This window comes from Clytia hemisphaerica, unplaced genomic scaffold (genome assembly GCF_902728285.1).
Source record: "Clytia hemisphaerica strain Z4C2 unplaced genomic scaffold, Clytia hemisphaerica genome assembly, whole genome shotgun sequence".
In the NCBI taxonomy this organism is placed as follows: Eukaryota; Metazoa; Cnidaria; class Hydrozoa; order Leptothecata; family Clytiidae; genus Clytia; species Clytia hemisphaerica.
The window spans coordinates 638,446-661,383 of record NW_027103890.1 but is presented as its reverse complement, the minus strand read 5'-3'; the positions used below and the strand labels follow the sequence as shown (position 1 = coordinate 661,383).

Below are 22,938 nucleotides of genomic sequence, written 5' to 3'. Positions count from 1 at the left end.
GATTCATAAATGCCACCCATCCACGGGTCGGCCGGTGGATTCAGTGTCCATTCCATGGACCAATTAGACATAGTGTTAAGCAGTTTGCTGTTGTTTGGTGCTTACGTTCGAATCCAATGTTTGCGTGTCTGATGCGACCACCAACACCAAACAAACCAAAATTGTCGTAGAATGGATTGAGTTTCAAAGCTTCTGGTTCTTCTGTGTTTTGTTTCCAAATGATTCCCTCTGTGCGATTTTGATGATGATCTTCTCAGCTTCCTCGATTTCTTTGGACGTTAGGAAGTTCCAGTTGAATTGAGTGGCTGATGTTCGAAAGGTGCCCTTGATCTTCAGCAGCCATGCGACATGATGCTTGAGTTTCGTCTATGATGAGTAATGATCCCATTTGATAATGTTGATGGTTTATTGAAAAAAATAAGAAACAATCGACAACTTATCTTATTCTCAGTTCTCTCTCCAATTTAGCTTTTGACTTGATTATTTGGAGATCTAGTTTAAACTTGTCCTCCAAAAATTGTTGTTTCAATTTGGCGATCTCACTGGCCTTGGCTCTCAGCTTGTCTGATTTAGTAGAAGAAGTCTTTCCTGAAGAACTGACATAACTTTGGTTCTAGTTTGATGCTGGCTCCATGGGTATATCCCGAAAATAGGTTTCATATTGGGCGAGAAGCTTAGATGGGCTTGGCTTTGTTTTAAGTTTTGAAGCAGAGGGTGGTTTAACAGATGTTGCTTGGTGAAGAGAAGGTGTTTCTAACTGTGTTGGGATAGAAGGAGGCATTTGGTAAAGCTCAATATCGCTAAAAGAGGGGCTGTTACGAATCAACTCAAGGAGGGTGTGGCTGAAAAGGCATCTGGAAGTGCAAATTGGGTGTCTGATAGATCTGGTAATGACAAAGTTTCTCGTCTATTGGCCCTATTTCTTTGAGTAATGTGGGTGGCCATTTCTTCTAGCCTTTGTTTGACTCTAGCCTGGTATTCTTTCAGTAATGTCTCATCATTAGCCCCTGCCTCAATTAATAGCTCCTCCTGAATTGCAAATTTTCTAAAAGCATCACTCAACTGTCTTCCGGTCTTTAGGTTTTCTTCACAAGTAGCCCAGGATCCCAGAAGATGATCTAAGCGACTGAGATACTTGTTGATCAACAAGAGATCTCGGATTACGACTAAGATTCAATAAATCACAATTAAGGTAGGATTCGATAAACTCACAGTAAATTTCGATAAACCAATAAATCAAGATGCGATACGATTACCTTAACCCTATTAGCCCCAGGGGGGGGTAGAATCTACCACGCTGGAGTTCTTTTGTTTATATCTCGGAGAACAATTTTTTAAACGACTTGAAACTTTCTGACTTTTAATAAAATCTTCTTAAGAGTACTTTTGCAAAATTTTAGGGTCATAGGTTGTCCAGATCAGGTTTTATGACTTTATTGTGAAACATGACATAAAACCCAGCTAAAATCGCTTAAAACTCAAAATTTTAAAGTGCTGATAACTTCTAAACTATTTATTCAATCATTTTCAAATTTTGACACGTGATAGGCATTGATTATATAAATTTAAAAAATCAAAAGAAAATTTTTGAAAATGATGACGTCATCATTTATGACGTCATCAAATTTTGAGAATTTTACTCATCTTCAGCATAGATTTTAATAAAAACTCTTCATAGAAATTGCAAAACCGGCAATTATGTTAAAAAACAGTCTTTTACCTTTCAGAATCTTCAAACAGAATTGAAATATCTTTATTGGTTCGATTGTAATAGACATTTTTGTAAACCATATCTTTGGGATTTTTTCCGACAGGTGGAAATTTTGTGATGACGTCATCAGTTTTTGAATGACGTCATCAAATTTTTTTTTCTTCCTGGAAAATTGTATCATGATGGAGAACATCCGTACCAAATTTCATGGCCATAGCTCTTCTAGATCGAAAATAATCGAGGGTGGTAGATTCTACCCCCCCCTGGGGATACAAAAGCCAAAAAAGCTTGGGGCTAATAGGGTTAAGGGAACTTATTTTGGGGGGAATTGAGTTCACAAAAAAGCTTCCCGCCAAAATAAGTTCCCTTCCTTAAGGTATTTAAATTTTGTTTTGGCGAGGGGATGGGTTCATACAATATCGGTCAGGGTTGACACGGCTAGTTCGAAACGCAGGTCACAGGTCACAGGTCACAATTCACAGGTCAACAAAGTGCAGACCGGAAAAAAGAAAATAAGATCATAACATATACATAACATAACATCAATACATAACGCATTAAATTACAAAAAAGTAATACATGTTATTTAGATATTATAAAATGACAATTGAATAAAATAACAACCTAGTGACACTTACTTACAAAAATATTAACATAATCATAAAATCTGATGAAAGAAAACCTGTGACCTGTGACCTGCGTTTCGAACTAGCCGGGGTTGACACATATATTTAAAGCTAAGAAGCATAATCGCACGATGGGTCATTTTTCTTATTTGGCATTCCCTCAAAGAGAGCAATTAATCATTAATTGTATTAATTAATCCTGTAGAGAGCAATTAATAGTTAATCACACTCTTCACTGCCGCGCCAATGTTCACCAAATTGATTTTAATCTTTTTTCTTACATTTTTTTTGCATCAAACGTTTTAATTGCATTCGAAATTTATTTTGTGAGAAATAAAATCAATAAACAACAATAAAAGAAAGACACAGAGAGAAGAGAAAAATATAAAACTTTCAGTGTAATTTCTGTAATTTACTTTCCTAACTGGGAAAAAGTAGTGAAAGCCAATATGCGATTAGCTCGTAATCACATAATACCTTGTACAATTCGAAAATTGCACTCACGATTTTTTTGTTTCGAATTTTCTCGTCTGAAATTAATAACAAAAAAATCACTCCTGCAATTATATTCGAATTGCACTGGTTATCATGTGATTACATATACAAAACACAAAACTAGTTTAGAACTATATACAAACACAAACCTAACCTTAAAAGTCTAAAAACCTATGATACAATATACTTACAAAATTCATCTCATAAATATACTATTTGTATCGGAAAAACTCTTGTCTAACTCATTCCAGCATTTTAAATTTTCTGGGGGTTTGAGGAGCATTTTCAGCTAGGGTGAGGGTTGGGAGGACTGGAAAACCCGAGTTACAAAAACCCGATTTACGACGAATGTGACGTCATAAGTCTCAAATTATGACGTCATTTAAGGAGACTTCTTAACTCAAAAAAGTTATTTCACGTCGTTATATTACTTGAATTTTTTTTTTTGATTTTGTTTTTGAGTTAGGTAAACTCAAAAAGAGAATTGTAAAATAAATGTTCAAGTTTATCTAACTCGAAAAATTAAGTTACAACATCTTTTTCCGAGTTATCTTTGGTATGACCCGGCTGGGGGTTGAACCCACAACCTTAAGAACCGTAGCTCCGGATGCTCTACCACTGTACTACGGTCTCGTAGTTGTTATCTTAAAGAGCGACCAAGTTGGCCAAAAACTCCAGAGCAGGGTTTTTCATTTTACAAATGGTGTTTATAATCTTTGTTCGCTAGACCTTGCAGTTTCTCTATGTTTTTGCTCAAAAGATATTCTTTGATGGATAAACAAAATTAACTTTTTCGAGTTACAAAATGATATACGTCATAATTTGAGACTTATGATGTCATATTTGTTGTAACTCGGGTTTTTATAACTTGAGTTTTTGTAACTCAGGTTTTCCTGGCCCTGAAGCTTGAGAGTCCATAATAACACACAGTTGAAGGGGCCTTCTTAGGGGCACCAGTTGGGTTGGGACAAACACTGGTAGGGAAACATAAGACCAAATGGTTTCTTAGGGGCACCAGTAGAAGGGGGCACGCTGGTAGGGTAATTTATTTATTTATTAAAGGATTTACAGTCCAGGCACACTAGGACCTCTAAAGCGGTCTATCTACATAATGATTACAAAAGTGATCTTGAATCGTAACGTAACGGGTGCTTTATCCATGCCTGAGTCAGTTCTTCTTTAAATGCTTTGATTGACTTAGCATTAACAACATTTTTTGGGAGCTGGTTCCACGCCGATATGCATCTATAATAAAATGATTTTGTTTGCACACACCTTAATCCATCATCTGAGAAATTAGGGATCAATTCGTAATCATGTTTACGATGGGGACGAGCTCGGCGAGAAAACTTTTTGACGATGGTATTTTTGTCATAGAAGTGAAGGTGTTGGTATATTTGAACCATGTCGCCAAATTGTCTCCTAAATTCAAGAGATGGTAAGTCCAGTTTTCGCAGGCGCTGCTCGTATGTTAAATTTCGTAGACGACGTACCATTCTTGTTGCACGCCGTTGAACCCCTTCAAGTAGGTTGACGTGCTTACCATACAGATTGAGCATATTCCAAATGAGGTCGAACAAAGGTGGTATACAGTGTGTAAAGTGTCCTGGGACATAATTCCTCGAAGCCTCTTCTGATCACACCGAGAATTGAGTTTGCTTTCTTGACCTGTTTTGAGATGTGCTCTTCAAAGGTAATATCAGAGTCGATCAGCACACCTAGATCCTTTTCAAGGGAAACGTGTTCAAGTTGGTTTCCATCTAACGAGTATGGGTGTGCATGGATGATGTTCTCGAATTTCCCGAGAGTTAGTACATGGCATTTATCTGGATGGAATTTTAAAAGCCATTTTCTCGACCAATTTTCCAGTTCATTGATGTCCTGTTGGATTGTCAAAGAATCCTCGATTGAGTTGATCTCTTTGACTATCTTCGTATCATTGGCAAATAGGAAAATAGATGAGATGACCTTGTCCGGGAGGTCATTGATATAAACAAAGAGAAGTGGTCCAAGGACACTTCCTTGAGGAATACCACTTACAACGGAGTTTGTACTTGATCGACCTTGATCAACCTTTACGAGTTGCTTTCTGTCTGTCAAGAAAGACTCTATCCATCGTAGACAGTTACTTGATATTCCATATCCTTCAAGTTTCTTCAGTAAGCGACGGTAGGGAACAGTATCGGAGGCTTTAGCAAATCGAAATATATCGTATCAACTACTTTACCATTAGCAATGCTTTCGCAACACTTATCCAAGTAGTTCAGGAGTTGAGTAACTGTTGATCGGTGACTGATGAAGCCGTATTGTTTATTTGACAATAGTTTTTGATCTTGTAGATGATTCATGATATGCCTCCTTAGAAATGATTCCATCAATTTACAAACAACTGATGTCAGGCTGACTGGTCTATGGTTTATTACTAGATTTTGAGCACCCTTGTTCTTGTAAATTGGCGAAACGTAAGCCATCTTCCATTCTTTCGGTATGATTCCACACGACAAGGTTTTATTCATTATGATCGCCAAAGGCTCGGCTACGTGGTCGACCAATTCTACCAACATTTTGGGATGAATTTCATCTGGACCAAAGGATTTGTTGGTGTCAATCAGTAATATATATATGGGTCCGTAAAATACACTCTATCAACAGTTTTGAATAACGAGTTTACGGCATGCTTCTAACGCAGTCGATAGCGCTCTAGCTTAGTAATCACTGATTCTTGACATGTGGTGGGTTCGAATCCCATCTGGGTCAAAATTTCAAGGTAAGATAAAACACTTTAAAATAGTCAGAAAACACAGTAAATAAGTTAGAAAAGTCACCAGGGGGTCAGAAAAAAGACTCAGAGAAGATAGGTAGAAATGAAAAGTCAATGTCGGAATGAGCTATAGACAAGAGTTTTTTCCATTTGTATCTTTCAGAAAATAAACACTTACAAAATGAGATATACTAGGATCATTCTATCATGGGCACAAATTAAGTCTGAAACAATAAGCACCCTCTGCAGCAAAAGATTGCTGCCTCATTCTTATTCACCCTCACGAGAACACGAGCTAGTCATTTTTTTTTGCAAGTGATGGATATTCTTTGAGGGTAGAACGCCAGAAAAATAAAATGTATTATTTTGTGGTTAAGAATCAATCTTATGAAGATGAAATAACTTCAGCAATTTGAAACGCTGAAAAACTCCAATTTCTGGATTTGGGTTAGGGAGGCTAATCACTTAAAAGCTGGGTCGAATTGTACCGACAACGGCTCTAACTTGGAATGATTGGTCAAATCTTGGGATCGTTGATTTCTTTTCACTTAATGTTTAAATCTTTTTGACAACAAGTTTGATTTGATAGTTAAACCAAGTTTATCAATCAAACTTTCACCATCCCATAATCAGCTTATTATTCACTCTGTATCATCAAATTTAGGGGATTTCATGTGTTTGATGTTTTGAGGTGTGGGTGGACAGGTCAGCCTTTAAAACATCAATTGACATTTTTCTAACCTAAAATCGATTTGTGAGTGACCCCTATAAAATATAACTCTGAAAATAAAATTACGTCTAGAGAAAGCTAAGGTCTATTTTATCTCAATACCACGAGTTTCCTTTTCAAAAAATTTAATCAAATTTGAATATCTAACACCAAACTGAAAACCTAGTGCCAAACTCTTAAAACCTACCATAAGTTGGTCTAATATCGCCATCCCTCGTCTAATTCCGACACCCTTCTTTAGCGACAAAAATAATATGAAAGCTTAAATCACTGATTGAAAAAAGATTATTCCTCTGTGACCACTAAGCCAAGAAAAACAGTTTCAACATTTCTATCAATTTCAGCTGATAAAAACCAGTGTAGAATCCATGCAAAAGCCATGCCGAAGATATTTTGAGGATCAAGAAGGTTACACCCAATTGAGGACATTCTCACGCCGAATATATTCGGCGTACTGTGCATGAACTCCAGACTGGGATAAAAAGGGTGTCGGAATTAGAGGAGGGATGTCGACATTAGACCAAGTTACGGTAATTAATTTAATTTTTGCTGGTTAGAAATGGGAGCATTGTATTCTAGAAATGAAAAGGTCTATTACATTCTGTAGATGACTGGTTTTGTTTTTTTGAAAGCTTGATTTCCTAGTGTGACTAACTGCTTGATTGTCAAACAAGGACACAAGCCTGACACGACCCTCAAGATGGCCCGAGAATTCTCGAGTCATTCGGGCCATGTTCGGGCCATGTTAAATGTTAAATTGATTCAGCATGTCCAGTCAAACAAAATAGTACAAAATAAGATTTGTCTGTTTTGTTTATATTGCTCAAAAAAACTTTACAAGCTTCCCGTGGACACGCTTCAGTTTAAAACCAGGACCAGTTTACTAGCAAATATTTCCACCCTAAGTATATTTATAACTATGTTTTCATACCAAATAAGACATTTAAAATATTTATATGAATTTACAACATTCATATATTTATATAATTAAGAGAAACCAAGTTTTCCTCAAAGAAAATGTAAAAAAAATTCAGTCCTGAAATTACACGCCTGTTTAAATCATGTTTTCAAAAATTGGCCTGAGTGTGGCTCCAGGGTGTGGCTGGCCCGTGCGTGGCCTGTGTGTAGCCTGTGCTTGGCCTGCGTGTGGCCTGTGGTGCTTGGCCTGCGTGTGGCCCGAACACGGCACAAATTCTCGGGCCAGCTCGGGCCATACTCGGGCTTTAAGCAAAATCCAATAAAAGTTTTGGCCCGAGAATTCTCGGGCCATGTCAAGGGTCGTAGCTACGTCTACGTAGACTGACAAGCTGCTGGAGCTTAAAACTTAATACATGGCTGCATGTATACAGAACTGGCATCTACATGAAAAAAAGATTTCATCAAAGGATGAAATCCTTGAAGCTAAATTTGAGCCCCCCCCCCCCCCCCCAACAAACCTACATTTCATGCAATGGCGCAAAAAATTTTCCCAAATTCACTCACGCTAGCGCGCATTTCACGCAATGAAATTTGGAGAATCTTCTAAAATCGAGTGAATTAAGGATAAAAAATACAGAAAAAGATACTAATAACAACAGCTTGTGTTTGTTCATCGTATCCCATGACTTCTCCTTCGTAAGTTTCCCCAAGACGAGTGGTACATCGTATAACATCACCAGGTTGGAGACTTCTTTGAGGAGTACTTCCAGCGGCCATGATGGATTCGAAGTTATAGCCTAGAACCTAGAACTATGTTTTGGTTTGTCAGGATAAGAGAAAAGTTGGCTGCTTAGCTGGGCTCATTCATGCCCGCGTGGCCATCATACTATATCTTGCGAAATTTTTGCTATAATTGCTAGCTTGGAGTGTAAATTCTTAAACAAAACAAAAACAAAAAATTTTTTGTTCGAAGTTCATTCAGACAGATGAGTACAAGCAAAAAGCACAGAGAAGAAACAATTTTTTACAAGGTAATGTACTAGATCATTTGGTTTTTGGCTAATACTATACTGATATGGAGGATCCATTTTTTATTGTGAGGGGAGAAGTAAATAAGGCTTTGGGAAATGTCAATGAACAATACAAAAAGTGGGAAAAACTGTTACATGATGAAAACAGTCTAGGAAAAGAGGAATATAATTCAACAGTCAGTGAGATTAAAAATGGAATACGAAGTATTGAATGGGATTTAGAAGACCTTACAGAAACTGTAAATATTGTAGAGTCAAACCCAATGAAGTTCAATCTCACACCAAATGATATAATTGAAAGAAGAGACTTTATAAATGATACGAAAAACCGTGTAAAATCTATGAAAAAGCGTTTTGATGATCCGCAAGTTTTATTCAAATTGGAAAAAAGTCAGCGTAGCTCCTTGATAAGGAATGGACATGTAAATAAATATGAAAAACTTGATAATGAAATGGTTCAGTCAAATCAGCGATATATAGAAGATACACAAGCACAACAACAAATGTTAATAAATCAACAAGAAAATCAACTTGAACATGTACATCGTAGTGTTGGAGTTTTGAAATCGATGGGTGGTCAAATTAATAATGAACTTGAAGAACAAGCTATTATTATTGATGAATTGACGCATGAAGTTGAACAAACTGATTCAAGGTTACAAACTGTTTTGGTGCGAGTTGAAAAAATGTTGCGTTTAGCAGATGATCGTAAACAGACTTATGTTTTGGTAACGCTGATTTTTATGATGGTTATTGTTGTGATACTTTTTATAGCTCTTTGAGAGATTGAACAATCATTTTTGTTTGATGGATTTTTGTAAATATTCAAAAGAAAAAAGACATTTTGGGATCTCATTTCAAAAGCATTTGTTTTTTTTCAGGAAATTCATTTTTGGTAAACTCTTTTTTTCTGAAAATATTTCCATATCATCTTTATTTCTCTATTTTCATGGGGTTTTTTTGACTAAAATTGTCATTTAGAACAAAATCAAACAATGTGTTTACATTGTTTATTCTTTATACAAATCCCATGCTTTTCACCTTTGCCACCCTCCTGTCCTCCTGTGGGTTGATTGTCATTTAATTACTCTACAATCAATCAAAGGTTCTTATATAATTACATTTATTTTTGTAATTAGAAAAACTCAATTATGTTATCATTACAATCCTTCTCTTGATCCGGCATTAACAAATTTCAAATAGTTTTCATTTTTTTGTTAACAAAATTTTAAAACGGTTTCAACTTCTAGTTTGTTATCAACTTTTACTATGATAATAATTTGTCATTTAAGTTTCTGAATGTTTTCTTTGATTGTCGTTACACAATTTTTGTTTTCTGACATCATTTGTTTGCTTACGCAATTCAACAATTAATAATGACTGTCATTTGATCTCATAATCAAACTCTTTGAATATTGTACACAAAATTTGTAAGTGTGTCTCAATCACATAATACATAAACTTAATATTTTTTCATTTAAATTAATTTTATTTTTACTAAAATGTTTATTTTATAGTTAGTTCCTTTGTAAGGATTTTTTAAAGATATTTCTTTTTTTCTAAAAATACTGGATTGTTTTCACAAAACCCAATGTTACAATCAAGATGGAGTCGGATTTCATAGCCTCTTGAGTGTGGTCCTTTTTCAAAATCAACATTTCCTTACTACTCTTATTACGTGAATCGATAACAATATGTTATATTGAGTGTGTAACCTCCAATACCCTTTATATAAACTTAGAAATTATTTTTCTTCCTGTTGGGGTATAAATCTTTAAACTTTGTGGTTTTGAAAGTGAATTGGAAAGTTATCTGAAAGTCAGAGAATCTCAGCAAAAGTTTTACCGTTAGTTCTTTGTTTATTTTCTACTCCTTGGTTGTTTTATGAATAATTCATACCCCTCTTGTTCTCACAATGGAAAAAAATTGGATTGCAAAAATAACTTTTTACCTTTTAGGCTTTTAGTACAAAACGTTATAAATTTTGAGAAATCAAATTTTTTTTCATTCTTTCTCCCTTAGAGAGAATTTCACAACAAAAACCGTTCTGAAACTACATATTATTTCACATTCTTGGTCGAAAACCGATTTACTTTTTTTCTATCTCATTGTAATCTCTAAAATACGAACTATCTACTTTTTACTTTCAAGTTTTTTTTTTCATTCGATTTCTTGCGAGAATTACATATTCATAATGTTGAGTGTTGGACATCCCCTAAAAACCCCTTTCTTAAACTAAACATAACACCTTCTCAAGAAACCAATGACGAAACCGTGAAAAATATTTCATGATCGAATTTGTTTTTTGTCAAAAGATCAATGACGTATTGAAATGACGGAAAACCCACTCGTGAGAACGGAAATATTCTTTCAAATACTTTATATTACCATGGCAACAGACGTGATTTAATGACCGCATTTTTTACGACATACGTCTTTTTTTATGAGATAACATTAAAATTTAGAATTACCCCACATCAAAGAAAAAAGTTTACACTAATGATGTCTTTTCTACATTCACTCTTTGTTTTTATTTCGGCATTCAAAAAACAATTGTTAATTATCAAATTAAGGGTCGTTAGAAAGTTCGAAAGTGCTAATTAAGCAGAGACAGAGAAATATCTCCCTGACGTTCCCTCTTTTACCTTTTTCTCGATTTCAGAGAAAGTACTTCCCTAAGTTTTTTCAGAAGGAAATTTTTTAAACGCAAGGTGTTTTTATACCACGAATTGATATATCTTTTGACCCCATTCCCCCACGCAAGAGAGAAAATTAAGTTGAAAACCAGAAAATAGTTACTTTGTTTCTTTTTAAAGTTTCACAACTTACGAATATGTTATTTTCATGCGATTTCAAAAGTATCGTCTTTCGTGTTTCGAAAATAGTTATTTTGAAATCTCTCTCGGAGAGTAAAAAGTGAAATGACATTAGTCTTTTCTTTCATGTTTTGACGGTTAAACATTTCCGCCCTCAGAATGTTCAGTCAAATCTAAAGATCGTCTCACTGTTAGTTTTGCCTACGCTATTGCAATAAAAATAATCTGATTACTAAATATTTTCTCATTTCCGCAACGTCGTGATCTCAGTTAAACTACACAGCCAGACTAGTCAAGATAGCAAATGGAAAACAATTTGGCCGTCTATAAGTGCTTTCACTTTGACGAGGGCGATATTTCTTTTACTTATTTTTAATTTTGTACCTTTACTACTAGGCATATTCCACATTACGGCGAGGATTTGATTTTTAAGACACAAATTTGTTTATAAGAATAATGTCCAAAATTTTTGAATTTACGGATGTTTTCAGTTTTTGGATATAAAAAGGTTTTTAATCTACCTAGATGTATTTTGTCTTTTTGATGTTGAAATTTGATCAACCAGACGATACAAAATGTTGCAAAACTTTCGCCTCAACCAATATAAAACGGCAAATTAAGCTCCCAAAAGTACTTTAGCTACGAGCTAAAAAAGAAAGAAACCTCAAAGGGTCAGGCCAAGTGGATTTAAGATTGTATCAAAATTAATCTGCTCGGACAAGAGCATTATTTTCTTTAGCAGTTCTATGATATGCTTGAACTATTCTTTCGTTCTGTTCTTGTAGAATCTACTTTCTCTATGAATAACAGAGAGCAGATTAAGTTAAGCGTAGGTTGTAATGCTCTTTGTAAATATTTTCTGCATCAGTATTATCTTAAGGAAATCTTTTATCTGTCCACTTTCTTGTAAATGTTCCTTAGTGATGCGAGAAAGCATGGCAACAAGTTTATAGCTTTATTGTACTTTCCATGTTTGACATTTTAAATGGGATGAGTCATACTCTGGTGTGTAGAAGGCAGCTCTAGTTGATCTATTATGATTAAATTATTGTTTTTGATAGCGTGATATCAAATAATTGAGTCAGACTGGCTCGTCATGATAGGAGATCTAAGCCAGCTTTGGAATATCTCCATAGCGAAAGTTAAGCAGAATCTAAAAAAAAAGCTTTTATCCAACTTCACCTCAACGATAAGATATCTTAAAGTTAATTCTCAAAAACGATATAATTAGCCATCAAGTAGATCATTCTTTCGGAAGGATGATAATAAAACATGTTCTACCCACTGACTTTTATATAGAGTATATAAAGGCAATCAGTGGCTCTACCAAAAGCATTACTTTCATATGCCCACGCCGATTTATCTAGCAGCGAGCAAGTGGTCAAATAACCTGCACCATTAAAATATAACCGACACGGCTATGACAATGGGGTCACTCCTAGAAATTATAAGTCGACTGTAATGTACATGTTAGACTACGTGTGAATTTCTGTACAGGAATACTAACTAATTCCCTAATTCCTTATGAAACAACACAATATTGATCAATGTTTGGACGGCATCGAGTGTCATCAAAATTTTCAATGTCCCTTTTATTATAGAAATCTATCCATTGAGAGACAGTCAGGAAAAAGATAATAGAAGTAATTGACATCGTTTCCAAGGTAACTCAGTTTTCTACTTATTCTTTAGTTACTTTAGAAGCTCCTTATAACCAGCTTCTATTTTAAGGGCAGTATCGTAGAATGAAATCCTTACGAAAGTGTTTAGAAACATTTTGATAATACTTGTCATTAGTTTTCAAGAACAGGTATTTTACTTGGCTAGTCTTTTTTATTATTGCCAAAATAATTTGCTGGTAGACATCAGAAAGAGCATAATCCACTTCTCAAATTTACGTTTTTAAAAAACAGTAATTAGGCGTTTCCAATCCTCGCCGTGATTTCTAAGTGCATCATGAATTCTAATTATGGGTTTGGCAATTTACTGTGAATTTTGTCAAATTATAAGATTCATTATAAGATTATGGCGTATTAGATGAGGATAATTTGTTAGAATTGGCTAATAGATTCTCCCAGCTGATGTTACTTAAATCTTTGCTATCTGCTAAAATAAAATAAAATCTTCATGTAACCTTGACATGTTTGATTAAATATTGCGGCGATTACAGAACCGTTTAGTTCCTCTGGGTCTTCCAAAATCTACGATAAACTTTGACGCAATGTCAATCTTTCAAGTACCACAAGCTTTGACAAAATAGCGTAGGTTTTGGTACAACAATGATGAAAAGAAAGACACCCTCATTCTTTTAAGCAATAAAGTTTGAATAAACTTTATGTAAACAATTTTCGAAACCATCAAAAACCACTGCAAGTAGGTTGCTAGAGGAGGTTATTTACCATTTCTTGTCATTTCCACGAAATCTTGAAATTTTTAGAATTCAAAAAGGTAATGTTGATTCAGTATTTTGAGGGATTTCCCCCAACTTTCACTTTACATGTCTTATGCATACATTGTTTAGTTAGCATTTTCTATAGCGGTTCTAGGAATACTCTATTGTGACCAATAAAACTCTCCCATACCCAATTCTTGCACACCGGTAACTTTTTTTTTCATTTTTGTGGCACACACTTTCCTAAAAGTAAATTTTTCAAGAGTAAAATGCTCAAATTAGACCAAAAGAAAGAACAAATTTAAGAGTAGTCGCAGTCTGACTTCGGATATGGTTAAAAGCTAACCAGTGAATAACGATAACATATTTAGGACATTTAAACCTGCGATACACGAAAATATAGGAACTGTCAAGAATTTAATGTAGAGATTAATTCGTTTTGATCAAAAGTAACTTCCCAGACCATAAAACTCGTCTCGAATATAATGAAGTAGTTATTATTACCTCTCTTCGTTCCTACCCTGCTTTTAAAGAGCTCGTTCATTTGATCAAATTGCTTCCTTGTGAATAATCAATTTCTCATTAAATTAAAATAACTGAAGAGAGTATTTCTTTCACTCAGCTGCTGATGGAAAACATGTCTTCTGATTAAACCTTACTTTGACTCTTTAATACCTTTTGGACGACCCATGCTTACAAAAGAAGTAGCAATATTTACAAATAGCCCGAAGCACTGTATGTCTAAAAGTCGGTATATGCAGCCACAAACTTGACATCTACAGCCCTTGTATCAAGCTTTTCCAAGCATTTGCACAAATAGGGTCGTCTACGTGTAGTCAGTATTGAAGACCTCGATAATAGCAATAGGTACACGCTTTTTTATATGAATCAGTAAATCTTTGGTTTCAGGCTGGGCATTCTTAATTTTTTGAAATTTTTAGGCTTAATTGTTCTTACCATGTTCTTAAAAATACGCTCAGTTTATTTACTTAAAAACTAAAAATATGTTTAAAATCTGTTAAAATCAATACTTTCTTACTAATTTCTGAAATTTAAGGCCCAGAAATTTGTTCTTAGGTCTTTGCTAATTTTCAGCCTAGTGTTCTTATAAAATTGTTCTTTTAAAAAAGCGTGTAGCACACTTATCCTGCTCTTCGTCGAGAACATTCAGTTTCATTTCAACAAGAAACTTATACTCAACTTAATTTATACCAGGAAGCAATTTCGTTGACACTAATGCGAAGATTAAAAGCAAGAAACCGGCATTTTCACCGCATTCTTTAAACACCTTTACTTAAGATTATGAATTTTTCTTTTGCAGCTTCGAGAAAGCTTTGAGAGCTAAAAATAAAACTCTTGTTCTTTTCGTTGTCTATGATTTTAGAGACAAACAAATTATCTCGAACCGGACATTTCTCCGGATTATAATGACATGTTACAAAATAACTACAATAAGTTGTTTTTCTGAAAGTAGTACCAGCTCAAACCTTATAAGAAATTTGATTGTTCAAAAGTGAGAGCTTTCTGTAGCCTTTGTCAATTCTGAAAACTTTAAATTTAGCTCCAAAGGAGAAATAACAATCTTCAAGAAGTAAATGAAATATTTGGGGATTTCAACGATTCTTTACATTCTCTTTCTTCACTACATGCAAGCTTTAATCAATGCAGAAATTTCTTATGAAATAAAGTTATCCAGATATTGGTTGCCGGAATGATACCTTCTGTCAAAAAGCAGTGTTACATTTCCCAAGGTATTGTTGTTTATTAGTGTGACAAACGTGTTACATAACTCCAACAAATGTAATTATTTTCCCGCAATCCATCCCTCATTTCAGCTAAAGAGCTTTGCACACGAATACACGTTTTTTTTTATAAGAATGGTGTAAATCCATTTCATCATGGATATTCTTTACTTTTTTGGGGGAAATCATCCTAAAATATTCTTACAGCTAGGATCCTAATTGACCCTAATTCAGATTAGATTTAACATTTAGTATATACGTCTCAAGCATAAAATGGCATATTTGTGAAGGAGTGATCCTTACTTGGGGGTAATTGGCAATTTATAATTGAAAATGCTCTAAAAATGGCATTCTTAGCTTGAGTAGCCAAATTCCATGATGGTGATATTCTTAGCATTATTTTTAATTTTTTGGCCATTTTCATCATGGACATTCTTATAAAGTGTATTCTTATAAAAAAAGCGTGTATCTCTGTAAAACATATGCAAGGAATATCATTGTTTTTAAATATAACTCTAACGTTTTTTTCTCTCGAAATTACAGTACATTTTGCTTTTTATAACCATACAAAAATTTGAAAATAGGATCGAAGATGCTAGCTTAGGTCGATGGCTTGACGAGGCTCAACAATGCTTAAGAGCAGGATGCTTGAATCCCAAGAAAAACTTCAGGGAAATTCTAAGCCAAAATTAGGAAAATACATTTTTCATAGGCTAAAGTAAAGGTAATGCATATATGCTTAAAATTTTACCATATCTGAGCCTAAATAAGCACAAATAAGGGAAATGTAATGCTTATAAAACAACATGTATGTAAAAATTGTAAAAGCATTTGTTATGCATTTTATTGCAGATCGTAAAAAATACCGAGATTTTGGAAACATGTGCGCAAAAAATATGTTAGCACCTCGCAGAAATATGGTCCTTACAGGATTACAGAACCTTTCAATGTACTTTTCTTCTGCCACATGTGCTGCGAGGACCTGACTGAATAATGGAGAGGTGCCCAGTGGGAAAACTGTTCGCTAGAAGACATACAGAACAAAGTAAAACAGGGCCAAATTTGGAGGTTCTTGGGTCATTCGCTGATCAAAAATGGTCAAAAACGGTCAAAATCTCAAAGAAAGTGGATTTTTGTCAAATTTTTGCATTTGATTACTTTTTGGCTTAAAATCTCGCTGGAAAAACCCACTTTTGAATTTTTTTTTTGCTTGACCATGAAGCACAATCCGATTTTTACGAGTTAGACCAAAAATGACGATTTCTAACTAAAACCTCAAACTGGACATTACAGGAGGGCAAAGCTATGTCAAATCTACTCGACATTGGCACTTAAAGGGTTAACAATATCAAAGATATTTAAAAAGGATGAAAATTCATAGTTTTTGAAACTTTCCACATCCATCTCCGATCATAAAAGCATATCCAAGTACTTAATTCGTAGCCAGAAGTTCAACCACCCCTGTCTCAGTGACCGTCTATCGAGAAGTTAATTTAGCCAATGGGAATAGATTGAGAGCTAAATTCCAATGATAATTAATAATCACCTGATTGTCCATGTTCATCCAGCATTTTTTATACCTTAAGAAATTTTGGCGGGGAGAAATTTGAATTTTTAGGTCATTTGCCAAAATTAATTTTCTTTCAATTTAGTCTCTATTTCTCCTAAAAACCCTTTTTCCCTCTTTTTTTCAGCTAAAATATGGTCGTTCGCCAAATTTAGAAATTGTCAAAATAAATCCCGCCAAATTGCACTAAAATTGGCGAATGGACTCATTCCCCAGATGTCCCAGATATTAAAAAGAAATAGGCTAATTCGAGGGCTCGAGCCTTAACGACCTGGCTGCTTATAAAAAATGTGTTTTCATAAAGTGTTGTGCGCCAGAGGGGTAGTCAGTGGGGATCCTCAAAAATATTTTGTCTTTTCCAGTGGAGGTACGATTTCAGTGTATTTTTTGGGATAAAAATTGTTGGTTTTCTTTATATTTCTCATAACAAACGACTTGAAATGTTTGGGGACTGATTTAAGAATAGACCAGTAGGAGAGTAAATTTTTGTGTTTAATTTTTTTTTTCAGTGTTTTTGACTGAAGAGAGAGAAGAGATAACATAGAGAGCATGGAGCCAGTCATCATCAACCAGTCTTTTGAAAGAAACGAAATCAACAGATTATTGAGCAAATTCTATAAAGCTAGAGGTAGTAGTGAACGCTTTGATATTATTCTCCCCATCCACAATCATGGTCAAAATCTATTGAGAATTTAGCTTATTTCCTTGTTTTGTCAAAATTTGGAGTTGGGTGAGAAAGTCGCCTTTGGGCTAATTGATAACTTTATTATTCGATTCGGGAGGGGCTTATAGACTTCCAGGCTATATCCTGAACTTTTGGATCATTAGATTCTAAGGTCCTAAGTCTTACGTCTAGCGTTAAAACTCAGAGTTAAAACTCTACCCTTTCAACCTAATTTAGAGCGCTTCCAAATCGTTTGCGGTTATAAGATTTCGTAGGAATTTCCCTTTATTCTCAAATATTACGACCAGTTACGACGAGTAGTTTCGCTGTAGTCTCCTGTCTCAAAGGGGTATAAACTCGCCAACACGCAATTCCGACATGTTTCACCAAAAACTTCCTTGGTTTCACGCAGCTTTTGAACAATTTGATTCCTCACGCAGTTTCGATTTTCTCGAAGGTTTTTTTTTTTAATTTCCCCGATTTTCCAATATTTTGTATTTTATGTCTGCTTAGTACTCGATGAATTTTTGCCATCAAAATTCCAATTGGTTATGATCAACCATATTCAAACAATTTCAACACCAAGAGAATCAAATTGTGACGAAACTGAGACCTTTTCTTTTCTAGTTGCAGAAAAAACGGATCGAAATTCAATAATTTTTCCAAAGAGTTCAAGAGCATTTCTCATCAAACCTTTATGTGAATTTTCCATTGCTTGGCCGCCAAGAGGTCAACATTTCCTTGATCAAGATGCCATCAATGGGTAAGATATTATTTGTAAAGAATGATAGGTTGAATGTGGTCCAAGAATGTAACATTCTTAACAATTTAGGGTGGGGTACCCAGTTGGTGTGAGTTTATGAAGATCCCCGCGTTTATTAATATCGGCAGTATATTTTGCTGGGACTTTTTTCGCAGTCAGATAATCCCTACCGAAGGGTGTACAAAACATTTATTTGATTTATTCAGTTTGATTTAGTTTTTTACTATATAACGGTTTAGAAATCACTTTCATTTTACCCAGTTGGCCCTACTCGCACCCACTTTTCGTGATAAGATTTAAATGGTATTCTCGGTACCCTTATATTGTCCACTATGTCCTCTAAACGGTTAAAGCTTTTGCAATGAAACTTTTTTAATTGCTACATTAGAAGAATTCATGGACTAATTTTCTGCGAGGAAAGATCTTCTTTTTTCTTAACATAAGGCGATTAAATAAAAAGAAGAAAAAATGAAACTATTGCGAAAATTCCAATTTTTTGTGTACCCTAACTGCTATGGTGGCTTTCTATTTCCAAATTCTTCTCTATAAACCTTAAAGCTTGGTACTCACTTAAAACTCACAAAAAATCGCGTTTAAGTGCATCTAAGTACATTTAAGTGTGTCGAACACATCTTTGCTTTCTAGTGAGTACGTTCGCTAAACGCACTTAAGCGCACTTAGGCGCACATATGATATACGCACATAAATGCCTTGATTTTGCTAGGCGCACTTAAACTCGACGAGATCGTCAAAGATACCGCGTGTAAGCACTATTTAGGTCTTTTGAAATTTGAAGAGAGAGTGAGTACATAAATGGCGTTTAAGTGATAAACGCACTTAGGCGGACTTAAACGCACTTAGGTACAATTTTTTGCACAAGTGAGTACCAAGCTTAAAAGATATGAAAATGAAATGCCATAGATTTCATTCAATCAGTGTAAAAAGCGAAATTCACGCCAGCTGGGTTCCGCACTCTAGAGGTCCCCGTTTTTTTTTCGAATCTCCGCGCTCTTTTATATTCCATTCAGCACATAGAAAGCCAAGCATGAAAAGATTCGAAAGAATGTCTAAAAACCTCAGACTACTTGGATAGCGACAATCTTAGTCTCCAATCACATTTGGGCTAACCCTTTCTAGACACTAAGGCGGGGACGCTTGAAACTTCATGACGTCATGGACTAACTCTCGTCAATTTTTGACGAAAATTCTGCAATGGCAATTTTTTGTATGAAAAGCAGAATTCTAGTTTTTCTAAGATTTTATTTCAACTAGATTGTTTGAATAAGACGGTATTTAAAGTACAATTTCACTGTTTCAAATTCTTGTTCTGACTGAAAAGTCAAATTTTTGTGTTTAATTTTCTTCCAGGTTGAAGAAATTTGTGCGTATCCATCGTTACCCGTTCATCTTTCTATTGACCAATCAAATGTCTGCTCACGAGGTTATGGTTTACAATAAAATTCAAGAACAGTATGTTGAAATAATTTGGAGTCAAGTTTTTGAACATTTGCGAGCCTTAAAATTTTTTACTCAAAATTATCTTTCCAGCGTTTAAAGTTACCGAGTCACTATTCCTTTAAAAATAATGGATTGAAAATAATAATTTTTGGACTGGAAAGTCAGCTCTAGTATAGACGGTTGACTTTCTACCCTGTCTGTTCTAACGGTGAATTAAAGTGGAAAAAAGTGAGCAGTTAAAATCTTTGGCATCTTTGCTTGAAAAAGATTGAAAGAAGTCATTACATTGACGTCAGCAAAGGGAATGCATAGGCCATTGAAGTTAAAAGAGGGCAATGCATTGGCTTTATACAGCCAACTTTCTGCCCACTTTAATTTGCAATCAGAAAAGACAGGACGAAAAGAGGTCCGTCTCAAACCAGAATTTATCTACTTTAGTAAGATTTTTTGAATATTTTTCAGATTTGATGTCAACGAGAATGTGATATTCTATCCAGTTTCAAACCATCCAAAATGTGTTGCCATCATTAATGATATTATCAAACCCAGTGTAAGAAAACTTTCGCTGTTTGAATCGATGTTCTACTATTCGAAATTCTACTATTCGATGAAAATCCAATTCCCCTTGAAAATCGAATTAGAGAGCGTCATCTGTACTTGATCTGTCTAAATGATGGCTATGTGAGCCAATGAGTAACGAGAAAGGAGGCTTCGATGTGCTATTTGGTAATAATTGGGACGGAATGGTGAAATTAATGCCCACTTTTTGAAACGGAAGAGTAAAACTTTTTGGTGAAGAACTACGGAAATGTGAAGGCCATTAGTCGGATTTATCAGATAGACAGGGGGCACGCAGTTACTACAAGACAGTATGACACTTACTACCGTGGTGGTATTCAGAAGTTATGAAAACAGTTACTACACAGTGTAGTAACTGCTGTTTGGGGTAGGTGCCAAACACTAAAACTAGCACTTTTTGTGTAGTAAGTGCTTATATTTAAATTCTTTTTAAAGAACTTTCAAAATTTTTTCACAAAAAATGATTTTTTTTGTGAAAAAATTCTTTGTTAAAAAAAATATTTTTGTTATAAATGGACGAAAAAAAAATTGGAAATTTTTCTCAGACCCAACTTTGAAATTATACTTTTCCTAATTATCATTAAAATGTTCTCAACAGCTGTTAACCAAGTAAATTAAAAGAAAATCTAGCACAAAAATGGCTGGAAAAATAATCGTTGAATGGTTGAAAAATAAATGCAATTTAGGGTAATTTCGAGCATGTTTTTGATGATATCACTCAAAAACAGGGGTGGTACCTGGAAATCTTTTCTGAAAACAGTTACTACCAAGGTGTAGTAACTGCAAAGGCTGGTGGTCCTGAAAAAAAGTGTTGAAAAAGCACTTACTACACATCATGTCTTGTAGTAACTGGGCACCCCCCCTTGAGATAGATCAAATTAAGTGAAAGATTTTAAGTTCCACCCTTTTTCTTTCATAGATTGATCGTGACTCGATTAATATGGAGCTGAAGGCATTGAAGCAAGGTAAACTGAACGAAGAAACGATCACTCAAACCTTGATGCGAAATATACCAATTACTGACCATGGTTTGTAAACTTTCAATTCGACTCTTTGTGTTCGATATCATTTTGGACAATTTGTCAGCTGAAACACAGCTTAAGGGTTAAAAGTGGGGACATACAAGAACTCAACAATCTGCATTACTCGCACCCTACCTTATCGGCTCTTTTTACACTGACCCTAAATCTGATAAAAATCACTAAATTTGCTTTAAAAACTTTCACGATTTTTAGGAAATTTTTGATTTCGAGTAAAACAAGTGATATTTTTATGGACCTACCTGTTTATAAAACGAATAATAAAAACTTAATGAAGGCAATGTAGAAACAAAAACTGAATAATTCAAAATTTTGCAAGTTGGTGCCAAAAATTATTTTTCGAAAAATTAGATTTTTCATATTTAGCACATTGTAATTCTACGTCTTTGTACAAATAATTAGGAAAAAATAAAGAACAGATTTCTCACAAAGTCCAAGAAACCCTATTTTTTGGACATTTTTTGGGTCCAAATTAGCTCAAAAAAAATTTCCATACGAAAATCGGGCTCCGTCACATTTTTGTAATCACCATTGTACCAAAAATCACAAACTTCCTGATTCAATTCCGAGAAAAGTTGGTAACAGACGAACGGACGAACGGACGAACACTGGTTAATTTATAGGACCTCCAGGTAGGTCTGTAAAAAAGTCTCTCTAAGGTGCATAGTGCACCTTAGAGAGATATTTTCACTAAAATTTTGGTCTCTCTAGGGTCGGTTTTCGGATGTCCCGTCCGCACATACCCCTTATCCGCCAACCCTAGTACACTCCCCCGGGCATCCTCTAGTTTTGAAGCATGTTGTTTTCACTTTCAGATGCGATGGTTGTGCAGGACGGTTGTAAATGTTTATCGAACATTGCAAAAGCATCGAAAGAAGAATTGGTGGATTGTAGTTTGTCTATCAAATCTGCCCAACAAATACAAACATTCTTTCAGTGATTTGCATTCGAAATTGTTGTTGTTGCGCATTTGGTCGAAGGAAGTTTAAACTAAAAACTAAAATCACAACACGTGTTGACATGAATGAAGGTTATTTGTAAATAAATCTTATCGGAGTTTTTATTTTTCTAAAAAAATAAGATCCATTAAATTAAATCCATACTGCGAAATTTAAAAGGACAATTTCAGCTCTGTTTTGAGAAGCGAGTAGCGTTGGTAAAGAGTCATACAATGAAATATTATTTCTCAATTTACATGATATTTTTTATCACATCGGTAAATCCGCTGAAAAGTAATAAAAAGGACTGAAACAAAACAATCTTACTACGCTACAAAGGTAGCCCAAAAGCCCAATAGTGGGGAGGCTACCCTCAAGGTCTATGGCATCTTTAGTGGGACCATATAATTTTATTTTTGAGCGGATTACTGTCGTTTTGCATAATTCCCGTTCACGCACTGAAATTCTCCTGACTTCTCCGTTTTTTTCACGGGATAAATGATAAATGATTGGAAAGGGGTTTTTACGGAAAATCTCATATTTATTTACAAAACTGCCTAACTTTCTGAAACTCATTTTTCAATTACCCGGAGTCCTGGTCTTTTTCCACTAGAAAAGTGGTAGAGAAATCTTAGTGCAGGAATGAAATCCTATGCAACACAACGGTAAGCCTGACAAAATCTTTTATGGCCAAAAGACGTTGGCGA

The 22,938-nt window shown here is 34.8% G+C and overlaps 3 protein-coding genes across 3 annotated transcripts in view; 2 read left to right on the top strand and 1 right to left on the bottom strand.

Annotated features, from left to right (window-relative positions):
- The window catches only part of LOC136808590 (protein LSM12 homolog A-like), a 30,884-nt gene extending 22,826 nt beyond the window's left edge, over positions 1–8,058 (bottom strand). The window contains exon 1 of the mRNA XM_067065124.1: positions 7,889–8,058. Within this exon, the coding sequence (XP_066921225.1) occupies positions 7,889–8,018 (130 nt within the window). The 5' untranslated portion in view covers positions 8,019–8,058. The remainder of the gene's footprint in view (positions 1–7,888) is intronic.
- Positions 8,059–8,173: 115 nt separating this feature from the next.
- On the top strand, positions 8,174–22,535 carry LOC136808589 (uncharacterized). The gene is made up of 8 exons (XM_067065123.1): positions 8,174–8,272; positions 12,690–12,752; positions 17,299–17,417; positions 18,081–18,216; positions 19,585–19,686; positions 20,137–20,224; positions 21,173–21,281; positions 22,109–22,535. The coding sequence occupies exons 3-8, from the start codon at positions 17,339–17,341 to the stop codon at positions 22,231–22,233; spliced, it is 639 nt and encodes a 212-aa protein (XP_066921224.1). The 5' UTR covers positions 8,174–8,272; positions 12,690–12,752; positions 17,299–17,338; the 3' UTR covers positions 22,234–22,535.
- LOC136808588 (syntaxin-6-like) lies at positions 8,270–9,135 on the top strand. Its single transcript, XM_067065122.1, has one exon. It carries the CDS (start codon positions 8,317–8,319, stop codon positions 9,052–9,054), a length of 738 nt encoding a protein of 245 aa, XP_066921223.1. The 5' UTR covers positions 8,270–8,316; the 3' UTR covers positions 9,055–9,135.
- Positions 22,536–22,938: the final 403 nt, after the last annotated feature.

Excerpts from the sequence above, each read along its gene's own strand:
- LOC136808588 (XM_067065122.1), top strand. The coding sequence starts at position 8,317 with ATGGAGGATCCATTTTTTATTGTGAGGGGAGAAGTAAATAAGGCTTTG.
- LOC136808589 (XM_067065123.1), top strand. The coding sequence starts at position 17,339 with ATGGAGCCAGTCATCATCAACCAGTCTTTTGAAAGAAACGAAATCAAC. Across the intron at positions 20,225-21,172 it reads ATGATATTATCAAACCCAGT|ATTGATCGTGACTCGATTAA; the intron begins GTAAGAAAACTT and ends TTTCTTTCATAG. Across the intron at positions 21,282-22,108 it reads TATACCAATTACTGACCATG|ATGCGATGGTTGTGCAGGAC; the intron begins GTTTGTAAACTT and ends TTTCACTTTCAG.